The sequence below is a fragment of the Salmo salar genome, chromosome 27, assembly GCF_965601325.2.
Source record: "Salmo salar chromosome 27, fSalSal1, whole genome shotgun sequence".
In the NCBI taxonomy this organism is placed as follows: domain Eukaryota; kingdom Metazoa; phylum Chordata; class Actinopteri; order Salmoniformes; family Salmonidae; genus Salmo; species Salmo salar.
This window is the reverse complement of record NC_138317.1, coordinates 26,941,899-26,955,776: the sequence shown is the minus strand read 5'-3', so window position 1 is coordinate 26,955,776 and position 13,878 is coordinate 26,941,899. Positions and strand designations below refer to the sequence as shown.

General features: G+C 43.9%; 1 protein-coding gene and 1 pseudogene across 4 annotated transcripts in view; one reads left to right on the top strand and one right to left on the bottom strand.

Annotated features, from left to right (window-relative positions):
• The window catches only part of LOC106588741 (serine/threonine-protein phosphatase 6 regulatory ankyrin repeat subunit A), a 55,882-nt gene extending 45,891 nt beyond the window's left edge, over window positions 1-9,991 (top strand). For all 3 annotated transcript variants that reach the window (XM_045709295.2, XM_045709294.2, XM_082970194.1), the window contains 10 exons: window positions 155-242; window positions 360-477; window positions 810-1,029; window positions 1,154-1,241; window positions 1,561-1,644; window positions 3,029-3,177; window positions 3,258-3,340; window positions 3,444-3,526; window positions 3,684-3,775; window positions 8,819-9,991. In XM_045709295.2, coding sequence (XP_045565251.1) covers window positions 155-242; window positions 360-477; window positions 810-1,029; window positions 1,154-1,241; window positions 1,561-1,644; window positions 3,029-3,177; window positions 3,258-3,340; window positions 3,444-3,526; window positions 3,684-3,775; window positions 8,819-9,126 — 1,313 coding nt within the window. In that variant the 3' untranslated portion in view covers window positions 9,127-9,991. The remainder of the gene's footprint in view (window positions 1-154; window positions 243-359; window positions 478-809; window positions 1,030-1,153; window positions 1,242-1,560; window positions 1,645-3,028; window positions 3,178-3,257; window positions 3,341-3,443; window positions 3,527-3,683; window positions 3,776-8,818) is intronic.
• Window positions 9,992-10,864: 873 nt separating this feature from the next.
• Window positions 10,865-13,551, bottom strand: LOC123730898 (biotinidase-like; annotated as a pseudogene). Its single transcript, XR_014382934.1, has 6 exons — window positions 13,417-13,551; window positions 13,100-13,249; window positions 12,833-12,996; window positions 12,333-12,510; window positions 11,765-12,251; window positions 10,865-11,141 (listed from the first exon to the last, which is right to left on the bottom strand). The product of XR_014382934.1 is annotated as a biotinidase-like (transcript).
• Window positions 13,552-13,878: the final 327 nt, after the last annotated feature.

Genomic DNA, 13,878 nt, shown 5'->3' with positions numbered 1-13,878 from the left:
TATGTATATGAGAGCCAGCAGGCGCGCCACAGCGCCAGCAGGCGCGCCACAGCGCCAGCAGGCGCGCCACAGCGCCAGCAGGCGCGCAATGACTACACGCACACACATTGCATACCCATCTTTTTCCCTAACCCTGAGTGTGTGTCTCCTGCAGCGATGAACGGCCACTCTGACTGTCTCCGTCTCCTCATCAACAACACAGACACACACAACTCTGTAGACGTACAAGATGCCAACGGACAGTAAGTGTGTGTGAGAGACTAATGTATTGACTGTGTGAGCTAGCTAACTTTTAGATTTGCCTGATTAATCAATGATGGATTGATTGAGTGATTGGTAAATATATTGATTGTGTGTAGGACCCCTCTGATGCTGGCGGTACTGAGCGGACACACAGAGAGTGTGTATTCTCTACTGAGTAGAGGAGCTGATGTAGAGGCTAAAGACCTCTGGGGCAGGACTGCACTACACCGCGGGGTGAGACACACAAACTCCCTAGTCCCTATACAGTCAAACACACACACACTATATATTCACATACACACAAGAACAAACGCAGAAACACACACACACACACACACCATATACACATACAGTGCATTTGGAAATTATTCAGACCCCTTCACTTTTTCCATATTTAGTTACGTTACAGCCTTATTCTAAAATGGATTAAATCGTTTTTCCCCCATATCAATCTTCACACAATACCCCATAATGACAAAGTGAAAAACGGAATACCTTCCGAATGCACTGTACACCGTACACACTACACACACACACACTTTTAATGATCTGTTTTGTTTCTCCAGGCGGTGTCGGGTCATGAAGAGTGTGTGGAGGCGTTGTTGCAGCGCGGGGCGAGTGTGTGTGTATGTGACCGGGCAGGGCGCTCTCCGCTACACCTGGCAGCAGCTTGCGGACACACCGGGGTGCTGGGAGCACTACTACAGGCTACTAATGCTTTGCACACACACACACTTCTTACCGACAACCACGGATACACACCTCTGCACTGGGCCTGCTACAATGGTAAACACACAGCGTTAGAGAATCATCAGATTAATGTTGGTTAACTGATCTGAATGAATGATCAACTAGAATGATATATAGACAATACGGTGATTTGCTCTTGACTGTTTCTCTGTCGCTCCAGGTTATGATGGGTGTGTAGAGTTGTTGTTGGAACAGGACGTGTTCAAGAAGACACAGGGAAACAACTTCAGCCCTCTGCACTGTGCTGTGTAAGCCTCAACTCTCACAACTAATGTCTAGGCTTAAGCTCAGGGTGCTAACACAGTCTTGAGGGTTCGAACCCAGTCAGTCACTCGTGTGCTGAGATTCACAGGTCCTAGTATGTGTATGACCACTTAAATAAATATATGATCACTAAAAAGGTGTCATTTGTGTTACATCGGGTAAATAAAATATTAAATGAGTGTAAAAGTGTGATTGGAAATCATCCAGGCAATGACATTGATAGAAGCCTCAATCTATCTGTAATATTAAAGCTGATCTAGCACCTAAAGGAGAAAGAAAGTGTTTCCTCTCTGCTTGTTTCAGTATGAATGACAACGAGGGAGTTGCTGAGATGTTGATCAACTCTCTGGGTTCTGCTATAGTCAACACTACAGACACCAAGGGCAGGTGAGACACATTATTACACGCATATATACACTCACTGGACCGTTTATTAGGTACACCCATCTAGTACTGGCTCGGACCCACCTTTGCCTCCAGAACAGTCTGACTTCTTCGGGGCATGGATTCTACAAGTTGTCGGAAACGTTCATTGCTCAGTTGGTATCAAGGGACCTAACGTGTGCCGGGAAACTATTCCCCACACCATTACACCACCAACACCATTACACCACCACCCCGCCTGTATTAGGCAGGATGGGGCCATGGACAAATCCTGACTCTGCCATCAGCGTGACGCAACAGGGCCCGGGATTTGTCGGACCAGGCGATGTTTTTCCAGTCCTTAATTGTCCAGTGTTGGTGATTGTGTGCCAACTGAAGTTGTTTCTTGTTGTTTTTAGCTGATAGGAGTGGAACCCGGTGTGGTCGTCTGCTGCAATAGCCCATCTGTGACAAGGACCGACAAATAGTTTGTTCTGAGATGCCGTTCTGCACACCACTGTTGTACTGCACTGTTATTTGTCAGTTTGTGGCCCTCCTGTTAGCTTGCACAATTCTTGCCATTCTCCTTCGACCTCTCTTATCAACGAGCTGTTTTCACCCACAGGATTGCCGCTGACTGGATGTTTTTGGTTGCACCATTCTCGGTAAACGATAAACACTGTCGTGCATGAAAAGCCTAGGAGCGCAGCTGTTGCTGAGGTAGTGCATCTGGTGCGCCTGGCACCGACGATCATACCACGCTCAAAGTCGCTTCAGTCACTTGTTTTGCCCAATTCTAACATTCAATCAAACAGTAACTGGATGCCTGTCTGCCTGCTTTATATAGCAAGCCAAGGCCATGTGACTCACTGTCTGTAGGAGCGATCCATTTTTGTGAATGGGATGGTGTACCTAATAAACTGTCCAGTAGTGTTTTATTACACACTATTAAACACACACACTAGTCTTTTGGGGGCCCTAAGCGAAATGTCGTACCTAACGGGCAAAACATGTTAGCCCCCCCCCCCTTTTTTTTTTGTGTTTTTCCAATTTCATGCAATTCTACAAATTTTGCAATGGGGCAGAGAACATTAAGCAGTTTTATAGTTAATTTCATGAAACTCTACACATTTTGCCATAGGGTTGAGACATTTTTGCAGTTTAAAGCAAATTTCCTGCAATTTTCCAAATGTTGCCATGAATTTTGCCATGACCATGTTAATATGATATCTTAGTGAGAGTAAATAAAATCAATGTGGGCCCCCAGGATGTCAGAGCCCATGCGCACGAGCCCTTCTAAGTTGAGACCCGACTGAGTTTTTTGGGGAGGTGTTGGGAGGTCCACCCCTACAGACTCGCAGAACGTGAGGTAGTGTATGTAACAGTGAATATTGTCACCCTTTTGTAGGTCTCCCCTCCATGCGGCAGCATTCTCGGACCACGTGGAGTGTGTGTCGTTGTTGTTGAGTCACGGAGCTCAGGCGAACACCTCCGACACACACACACAGACCACGCCGCTGATGATGGCAGCTCACAACGGACAGACCAACGCTGTGGGTCAGTACACACTCTCTACCCTTCTCCTCCCCTCTACCTATCCCTCACGCCTTACCTCTTCTGGTGTCTCTCTCATATAGAGGTGTTGGTGAGGAGTGCTAAGGCAGACCTCACACTACAGGATACTAACAAGAACACAGCTCTTCACCTGGCCTGTAGCAAGGTAATACTCACACATGCACCATATATTGTTAATCAAATTACTGTTTGTTAAATGTTTTACCCTCTCTCTATCCCTCTCTCCTCCATCTCTCTCTCACCATCAGGGCCATGAGACCAGTGCGTTGTTGATACTAGAGAAGATATCAGACAGAAACTTTATCAACTGCACCAACACTTCTCTACAGACGTACGTACCCCAAATGATTTTCAGAAATGGAACACACCACAACCCAACATAGTGTTATTAGTGAGCATGTTATTAGGCTAGTATGACTTCACTCTGCAGGTGTGTGTGTTTGTCTCTCTCTCCCTCTTTCTCCTCTCTCTCTCGCGGCCTCTCTCAGGCCCCTCCATGTAGCAGCGAGGAATGGTCTGACCGTCGTAGTTCAGGAGCTGCTGGGGAAAGGAGCCAGTGTTCTAGCGGTGGATGAGAACGGTCAGTATCATAATACTGTCACACACACACACCCTCAAACTCTCATACAAGCACACATACTGACACGCAAGCATACACACACAGGCCCGGTCCTGGCCAGTATGCTGCGCAAGGCAAGACACCAAAAAATTCCAACCATCCTCGTATCCCTGCAAAGTAGAATAGTAGCCTAGACTATAGCCTACAGAAGGGTTCATCAACTAGATTCAGCCGTGGCCTGATTTATTTTCTGGAGTGGATGGTCAGGGGGCCAGAACATAATTACTAATAATTTGTAAACTGTAAATTGACCGCAAGAAGCCCAAACAGATATATTTTATTAGACACAATCATTTCAAACCTTGCTGACATGTGTTTATGACATATCTCTCTCTTATGTGTTATACTTTGGAACAGTTTTCCAAAATCAAAAATGCTCAGAAAACTTGGGGGGCCAAATAAAATCACCCGCGGGTCTAATTCGGCCCCCGGGCCGTCAGTTGGGGAACCCTGGCCTTCAGTGTCGGCCCGCAATGCACTTTTATGAATGCACATCCATGCATTTATTACCATTTGTAAAACATGCAGTTGCATTGGCTTTATAGTCCTGATACCTGACAGACATAAGACTAATCATTTTTGCTATTCAAACTCTGAAAATCAGCTACCGCTAAACTTCCCCTAAAGTACATTTTTATACATTTGCCAAAATGATATAATTACTCATCTATACATAAATAAATAAAATACTTCACCAGAGAGCATGACTTAGCCAGAGGCTCATTAGCTTCTTTAACAAAATTGCTGTGTATTGTTTCAAATCACCAGCGGGCGAGCCTATGCCGAGTTGGAAAGGCCGTAAATGTGGGCCGCGTGCGCGACAATAGACCTAGCTCATTGAGTTGTAGCTGTTGGTGATAAGGATCTGAAATATCATTTTTTTTATAAAAATGTCAAATGTTGAGACGAGGAAGGGGAGGGGTGTGTAGCGAAGATATAGGCGAGTCTCTCTCCAGAATGTACTCACCTGTCTCCCGACAATTATTGCGCATGCCGGAGCACGCATAATAGGGGGAATTGGGAATACATGGGACACTTTTTGCATTTCCCTCTTCTGTAACATGTTTCGACATCTATCCAACATATTAGCCCAACACATGATACATTTCTGAAATCCTCAAGATGTTTCCTAATCACACAAGAATGACAAATGTTTATCATATTTACAGACTGCATGACACACCCGTTTGTGTACGCTGAACCAAAACCATATTTTCAGTTTGCGTTTGATAAACTAGGACAGCAGGTTAGATAAACTGGGACAGTCCTAATTGTACCCCAATGATAATTCCATTTTGTGTGATTTAGGAAACATCTTGAGGATTTCAGAAATGTACAAAATATAAACATTAGATTGGCAACTTATTTTATTTTGATGCACCAGAACATAGAATGCACATACATCACCATTTTTACAACTTTAACATCGAAACAGGGAAAAAGGCTATGTGACTGATCTATGTACTTTGAGGGTGAGCTCCCTGGTTGAAGATTGCTCTGCCACCCTCTGTCACACCAATGAAGTATTGTGATTTCTCTGCAAAGGCTTAGTAACAATAGTTTTGATTTTCAGAACAAGAAATAAACATGTCAGATTAAGCTGTCCCAGTTTATATGATGTCCCACGTTTTCTGAATTGACCCTACCTGGCCTGCTGCAGGAAAGTGCCCATTTGGGGATGTCAGATTTTTAGTCTTAAAGCTGCACTATGCAGAATTTCTCTGCCGTTTCCTTGTTGCTAAAATTCAAATAGTTTGCCTAATTTCTGTTTGTGACAAAACAAGCAGGTATAGTCTAAAGAATAATTGTACCCGCTAAACTGCTGTGAAATATGTTTTTCATAACCAAAGATATGTATTTTCAGCTGTTTGAAGCTGCTGTAGAAAACTGAAAGTTAAAGATGCAAAAACTAAATTTAAGAATGGGAAGCACAGAAATAGCACACACAGAAAATATCTACCGCTTCTTAGACTTGCTTTCAATGAAGAATGACAGATCTATAACTCACCTTTATGTGAATTTGGTGGTTGCCCAAAAAGTTACATATTGCAGCTATAATTCACCACCACAGTAAGTCGTCTTTATTTTTTATCCATTGTGAACGATAATAGTTCCTCACAAATCATGTTTCCAGCCAACCTTTTTATGCGCGTAAAGTACATCTTGGATAAAAAAATGACATCACAGACAGGCCCGATGGAAACAGAAAATATGTCAGTAAACTTTCCAAATGTCGATAAAACAAAATGCCCTAGACAAGGTGGGATGTTTTTGTGTCGGTAAAATGAATTATGTGATAAATATCGGCGGAAACTCAAATATTGTTATAATAACCCATCATATTGATGTAAACTTGGAGTCACGCGATGACAGGTTGTGTGGTTCTCCCACATAGGCCGGGGAAAGTGCAAGGTGATGAGCTTGATGCTCCTTTCCAATAAATATTGAGGGTCTTATTCTAGTGACATGATCATCGATGCTTGGCTCCCATTTGACAAATAAAAATAATTTAGTTATTTTGTCTATAATAATGTAATCATGTAGGCTATAACCGCACTGTCTAATCTCATCATGTAGGATATACCCGCACTGTGTCTAATCTCATCATGTAGGATATACCCGCACTGTGTCTAATATCATCATGTAGGATATACCCGCACTGTGTCTAATCTCATCATGTAGGATATACCCGCACTGTGTCTAATCTCATCATGTAGGATATACCCGCACTGTGTCTAATCTCATCATGTAGGATATACCCGCACTGTGTCTAATCTCATCATGTAGGATATACCCGCACTGTATCTAATATCATCATGTAGGACATACCCGCACTGTGTCTAATCTCATCATGTAGGCTATACCCGCACTGTGTCTAATCGCATCATGTAGGCTATACCCGCACTGTATCTAATATCATCATGTAGGACATACCCGCACTGTGTCTAATCTCATCATGTAGGATATACCCGCACTGTGTCTAATCGCATCATGTAGGCTATACCCGCACTGTGTCTAATCTCATCATGTAGGCTATACCCGCACTGTGTCTAATCTCATCATGTAGGATATACCCGCACTGTGTCTAATCGCATCATGTAGGCTATACCCGCACTGTGTCTAATCTCATCATGTAGGATATACCCGCACTGTGTCTAATCTCATCATGTAGGATATACCCGCACTGTGTCTAATCGCATCATGTAGGCTATACCCGCACTGTGTCTAATCTCATCATGTAGGCTATACCCGCACTGTGTCTAATCTCATCATGTAGGATATACCCGCACTGTGTCTAATCTCATCATGTAGGATATACCCGCACTGTGTCTAATCTCATCATGTAGGCTATACCCGCACTGTGTCCGTGAGCTGTTGGCTAGAGTGCACGTGCCAATACCAGAGTGGGCACACTCACTATATAACACAACATGTATTGTGAGTAAACCATCAGTAGAGTCAAATGTGATGGAAACCCATTTAACTTTCTAATGTTTTATTCGGTACATGGGAATTTAACCGCAAAAGGTATTTGTAGGTGCACTTTTATCCGCAACAAGTCAGTTTGATGGAAACGATTGTGTGGTGGGAAAATGCGCTCATTTCTTTTGCCTTTGTAAATTTTAGAATATTCGTATGAAAATCGGTCTCTAATATATGAAAAAGAATGTCCAACACTCTCCCCCTCGATAATCACCAAGCCTCCGTGTGAAAGAGCAAAATGTCACGCTCGGAGGATCCCAAATATCCAGTGGAAACGTCATAAAATACCTGAAAACGTATCCTTTGCCCAAAAACAGCTGTGTCCGTCCCAAGCTCACTGGTGCAAGAAACTCTTAGGGCCCAGCTAGTTGTTGCGAGTTCGCTATAGTGACCCCTTCTGGACAGACCCAGTTGATTGATTCTATACAATGTTGCACTTTACTAGCAAATGCTCAAATCAAGACCGATAGAAAGGGAGGCTGACAGGCAGAGTAGAGGGTTGAATGCGATTGAAAGAACCTGTATTTTCATCAGGATTTTTACTTATTTTTACTTAGTTGGCAATGAAAGTTATAGGCCTACAGCACTGTTGCATTGACCTATAGGCAATCTATAAGTTCCATGTGCTCATTTCTTTAGCCGCCAATAGCTCACGGTGTATCAGTGTGTCCATATATATGACAGAGGCTGGTGCTCTCGCATTAGTTGAATTTTAGATTTGTATTTTTATTCATTGTATTATTAACCACGTGACAATGATTTTGAGGAACAAAACGTTATTATTGAAAGGAAACTGTTCCGGCTTTATCAAGCATCGCATTATATTGGAAAATGCGGTTTGTATTTTTCTCAGCCATGGTCAGCTTATAAATTGATGAATAGAGCTAAAAACTTGAAATCGCTAATTATCATGATTAGCTATTGGATTGGAGAAACACATGATGTAGGCCTAAAGTTTCTCATGACATTGTCATAAATTTGGTCTGTCTGTAAGCTACAGAAAAGGCCACCGAGGCTATATGTTATTTGTACCGTATAGGCTAGTCCAGGGTTTCCCAACCTTCTCTTAAGGCCACTCCAGACATTTCACATTTTTGTTTTAACCCTAAACTGGAAAACCTGATTCATTTAATCAACTAATCAAAGGCTTTGACTAATTGAATCGGGTGTGCCAGTTTAGGGTTAAAACCAAAATGTGAAACGTCTGGGGGGCCGAGGAGAGGGTTGGGAAACCCTGGACGAGCCTACATGATATGTTAGATGACATTGACAGAGCATTGTTGGCGCAGCATCTCCAACCGCACCATGGGGAGACGCAATGGGCAAGATACATATTTTGCGCCCCTGCCTTTGGCAAAGTGGGTACTGCTTATCATGGCTCTGCATCAGCACTCACTTTAATAGCCCATATGCCACTGGGTGGGAAGTTTTCATTGTTTTGGGGCAGAGTTATGTGAGGTGTTATGCACACACATTCCCTCTCTCACACACACTCGCCCTCTTTCTCTCTCTCCCCCCTAGGTTATACTCCAGCCCTGTCCTGTGCACCTAACAGGGATGTAGCCGACTGTCTTGCTCTCATTCTTAACTCCATGCTGCCTGCCTCTCCCCTGGTCTCCATAGCAACGCGTCCTGCTTCCCCTCGTGTCACGATGGCAACGCTACAATCTGTCAATCACTACTCCAATCACCAATCAAAAGGAGTAGCATTTGAGTCCCCTCCCCCTCTAAGAACTGACCACACCTCCTACTGCAGGCAGGACCGCCTACTCTGCGTTTCCCCCGACGACGATAATGAGTTTAACGACTCTGATTCTGAGACCTACTGAAGACACGCCTACCTTGAATATACCACCTCCTCTTTGGCAGGATTTTAGGACTCTACTCTCTGAACCACTCACTCCACGACATTCTGTCCTCTCGTCCCTTACCAAGAAGAGGTTTAATACTAAAGTAAAATGAGGACTGGCGTCTTCTGGACTGAGTGGCAAGGGTGGGTAGCTCCGGTCCTCTAGGATTGGTCCTTGTTACCAAACATCTGCCCTATGACAATGAAAGGGCTGGGGCTGTACGTATGGAGAGAGCAGAGGGACAATCCTAGCCAAACGGACCAACAGACTTTACATCTCTAATTTCTTCTGTATCTCCAGAGCTCTTCCTTTAGGGGTTTTCTTCTAGCCTGGGTACCAGTCTGTTATAGCCTGGGTACCAGTGTGTTTAGTGAATATTCCACTCCTTGTACTCTGTGTCATATGCCAAAGCTGTTTAGCATGACAGGAGTGGAATGATAGCTAAACAGACTAGTACCCAGACTAGTTTTATTCTAGTTAAGTTTAATTTATTATAATGGACAGAGACAGAACTTATCATTGTTCACCTAATGCGGAGTCAATACTGAATCAAGTCACTGAATCTCACAGAAGAGTTATAATACTAGTTACTACTGTCTGATTCATAGAGTTGATTCCTCCAGGAGAGGAGTTAGTAGTGAGTTAGTAAGGCCTCAGTCACTAAGGTATCGTCAGTCTTAACACTTCACACCCTGAATGTTTCTACACTACCTGAGAAAGGAAACATGAGTGAAATGTTGCCTTTTCCAGGGGAGAGAAGTCAAGACAAAATATGGACTTAATATGGTGCAATGTTCTTAATAATGACTGATAACGAATAAAACAATGATTGATTATTTTGAAATGCTTGAGTTCTCCAAATGATGGTGGGAATAGATGAAGCACATGTAAGGAATAGAGGGTGCGTCCCAATCTCTCCTTCTGAAGTGTGCACTTGTTCACTTTCCTTCAACAATTTGTAAGGAAATACCTAAACCAAGCCAATGCTTTTAGTAGTGCACACTTCAGGACCAAGGGTGTCATGTAGAGCACTAGGTGGCATTATGTATTCAACTATATTATAGGGAACAGTCATGATGTATTCAACTACATTTGAAGTCAGAAGTTTACATGCACTTAGGTTGGAGTCATTAACTTGTTTTTCAACCAATCCACAAATTTCTTGTTAACAAACTATAGTTTTGGCAAGTTGGTTAGGACATCTACTTTGTACATGACACAAGTAATTTTTCCAACAATTGTTTACAGACAGATTTCACTTAGAATTCACTGTGTCACTATTCCAGTGGGTTAGAAGTTTACATACACTAAGTTGACTGTGCCTTTAAACAGCTTGGAAAATTCCAGAAAATGATGTCATGGCTTTAGAAGCTTCTGATAGGCTAATTTACATAATTTGAGTCAATTGGAGGTGTACCTGTGGATGTATTTCAAGGCCTACCTTCAAACTTAGTGCCTCTTTGCTTGACATCATGGGAAAATCAAAAGAAATTAGCCAAGACCTCAGAATTTTTTTTTAGACCTCGACAACTCTGGTTCATCCTTGGGAGCAATTTCCAAACGCCTGAAGGTACCACGTTCATCTGTACAAACAATAGTACGCAAGTATAAACACCATGGGACCACGCAGCCGTCATACCGCTCAGGAAGGAGACGCGTTCTGTCTCCTAGAGAACAAAGAGGTTGGAGAACATTTATTTTATTGTTCTCTCTCGCACTCACACACCCTAGTCCTGGTCGTACACCCTGCCGTAGAGACATGCAGTCACCAGTCCGACAGACATCCCTGAGTGTTCCATGGTCACTCGACCATCGGTGGTCTTCTCGATCCGGTCGGGTTTATCTACAACCATGCCGCTACCTAGCAACGACGGGTAAACGTAACGCGTTCCGAACTTCTCCTCCAACCGGAAGTCCACTCTAGACTCTGCCTCCTCCACTTCCTTTCCACAGGAGCTGACCTCTGACCCCGAGCACCGGACCAATGCACACACCTGGAGGGGGTAATCATTAATGCCATGAGCCAACTAGCTCATTAATGCCATGAGCCAACTAGCTCAGTTCCCCGTAGCTCAGTTGGTAGAGCATGGTGTTTGCAACGCCAGGGTTGTGGGTTCGATTCCCATGGGGGGCCAAGTACAAAAAGAAGGAAAAAAAATAAAAAATTTATGAAATGAAAATGAAATGTATGCATTCACTACTGTAAGTCGCTCTGGATAAGAGCGTCTGCTAAAATGACAACAAAAAAAAAAATAGATGACAAATCTGTCGATAGCAAGGCACTTAACCCTAATTGCTCCTGTAAGTCGCTCTGGATAAGAACATCTGCTAAATGACTAAAATGTAAATGTAAGATCACAGCTGTAGTAAATAAAAAAACATTGCATGTATACATAAACACAGGATCCCTACCAGTTTCAAATGTAAGTTGTAATCAGGGTTGGGGTCAATTTCATTCAGAAAGTAAAAATTCCAATTCTACATTTCCTCATTAAGAAGCATTGAAGAGATTTGGAATTTACATTTCAGTGTACTTCCTGAATTGATTGAAATGTAAATGGAATTGACCCTAACCCTGGTTGTAATGCATGCATGTAATGTAAATGTTTCTCCCTACCTGCAAGGTGAAGCGTCCGGCAAACGTGTGATTGCCAGCGAACACCCCAAGAGCATAGAGCTCCGTATTGCCACCCTGTGTGGACCGTTGGTATTGCAGGTGGCAGCAGAGCAGACCGTCACACAAAGTCAGCTGGCCCTCTGAATCAAGCAGCAACCTGAAGAAGAACAGGTCACCCATCATAGAGGCATTGAAAGGGGGAGGGAGTGGGAGAGAGGGAAGGAACAGCGGCAGAGGGAGGTTCACCCTCTCCTCCTATCTCCCCCTACCCCTTTGCCTCACTCTTTCCTCCTTTCTCCCCCTGGTGATAGATGGAAGTACTAGGGGTGAAGATGCCGCTGCCCGTCATAGCCTTGCTGTCATGCCTGAGGTTAGCCGCCAGCAGAGTGACGTTAGCTCCCAGACTGACCGCTCTCTGGATCTGAATCGCTGTTAGTAGAGGAAGCAGATTCATCCAGGCTGTGGGGAAGATCATCTGTCTTATACCCTGAGAGAGATGAAGATAAACATTAAGACTTTTGATGAATTCATTTGCATCCATAATGAAACATTGTGCGACTTTGTGTACCTTCTCCTGTAGTCTGACAGTAGGGTCATGAAACAGGATGTCAAAGCAGGTGAACACTCCAAACCGTCCGGCGAACGGCGTGTCAAAGGTCACCACCTCTAGTCTGGGCGGGGTATCGAATTCCTTCTCGAAGTACAGGTTTTGTTTGTGGTAGCGAGCCGCCAGGGAACCATCAGACCTGCAGTGAATGAGAAAACCAAATGTATTTTCATCTATATAACCCAAATCCTTGTAAAAGTAATACAATTATTATACAAATAAAATAAATTCCTGTAGAAAATGGTTGCTGGTAGGGTGCGCTTAGGATGAAAAGCAAAAACATAATTCCAAGTCCCTCCTGTATAACTAAAAAGGTTTTGGAAATCAATGAAAATCAATTCCCCTATTCCAAGAGAACCTCTGGAGGTTTAGAATACCTGTAGTGCTCCCTGTACAATAAATTATTTTCTCACAGGATCAAGAAACGTGTTTAAAACCGAAACAACCCATTTATCACCAACCTGAAGACATCAGTGTTGAACTGCCAGCGCCCATCGGGGGGGCAGGGGGTTTGAGAGGGGTCAAGGTGGGGATGAGAGGTCAGAGGGCAGGGCTGGAGGTCAGGCATGTTGGCCACCAGGTATAGTTGGTGACGTCGAGCCATGCAGCTCAAACTCTGGAGGACCTGACAGAGAACAGGGCAGAACACACATTAACAGACATTTGATGACATTAGACATGGATCCACAGTGGTAAGTAAAGGTGTGTGTGCACGTGCGTGCGTATACCTCAGTGTGATTGTGTCTGTCAGGCTGTGTACAGGGGTTCCAGTCCTCAGTCAGTGGGTCAGGGATGGTCTCAAGGTAACCAGAGATGGACAGACGACTGAAGTTGAACCCATGGATACCGTCCTCTGGAAATACAATGATCTGAGCCCCCTGGAAGAAAGAGTCAGAGTGTCTATGTTTGCTTTGGCAATGTACAACACCTTCCATGCCAATAAAGCCTTTTGAATTAGAAAGACCGAGACAAAGAGAGAGAGAGCAAGAGAGAGGGATGTGGAGGTTGTTTCTCTGTGTGTTATGAAGGAACAAGGTATACCTACCTGTTCTGCTGCCTGCGCGGCCTGCTCCTCATAGACCTTCAGGTTTCTCATCATGTGCTCGAGCGCCGCGGCTAGGGACAGACGCACGTGCGGCTCTGGGTTCAGAATCACCTGATGCTCGTAGACTGCGGCCAAGCAGGATGGACAAGAAGTCCCCAGTTGTTAAGTGCAGTTGTTAGCTAGCAAGAAATGTGAATCACTTTGCTAGATAGCTATGCTGCACTTCAACGACTTATTCACAGTTAGCACATATCTTCGTTGTCAATAAAATGTATTTGGCATCACTCAAATGGTAGGGAGGGCAGGCAGGCAAGTTCCCATTCAGTTGTCAAAACGTGGGTTGGGACCAATGATGTGTATACACCCTGGATGACTGACAGGGGGCGCTGTATTGAAGCCACCACGCACCCATCTTGGCACTCCTCAATTGTAAAAAATATTTTGGATGCTATATAAACAGTA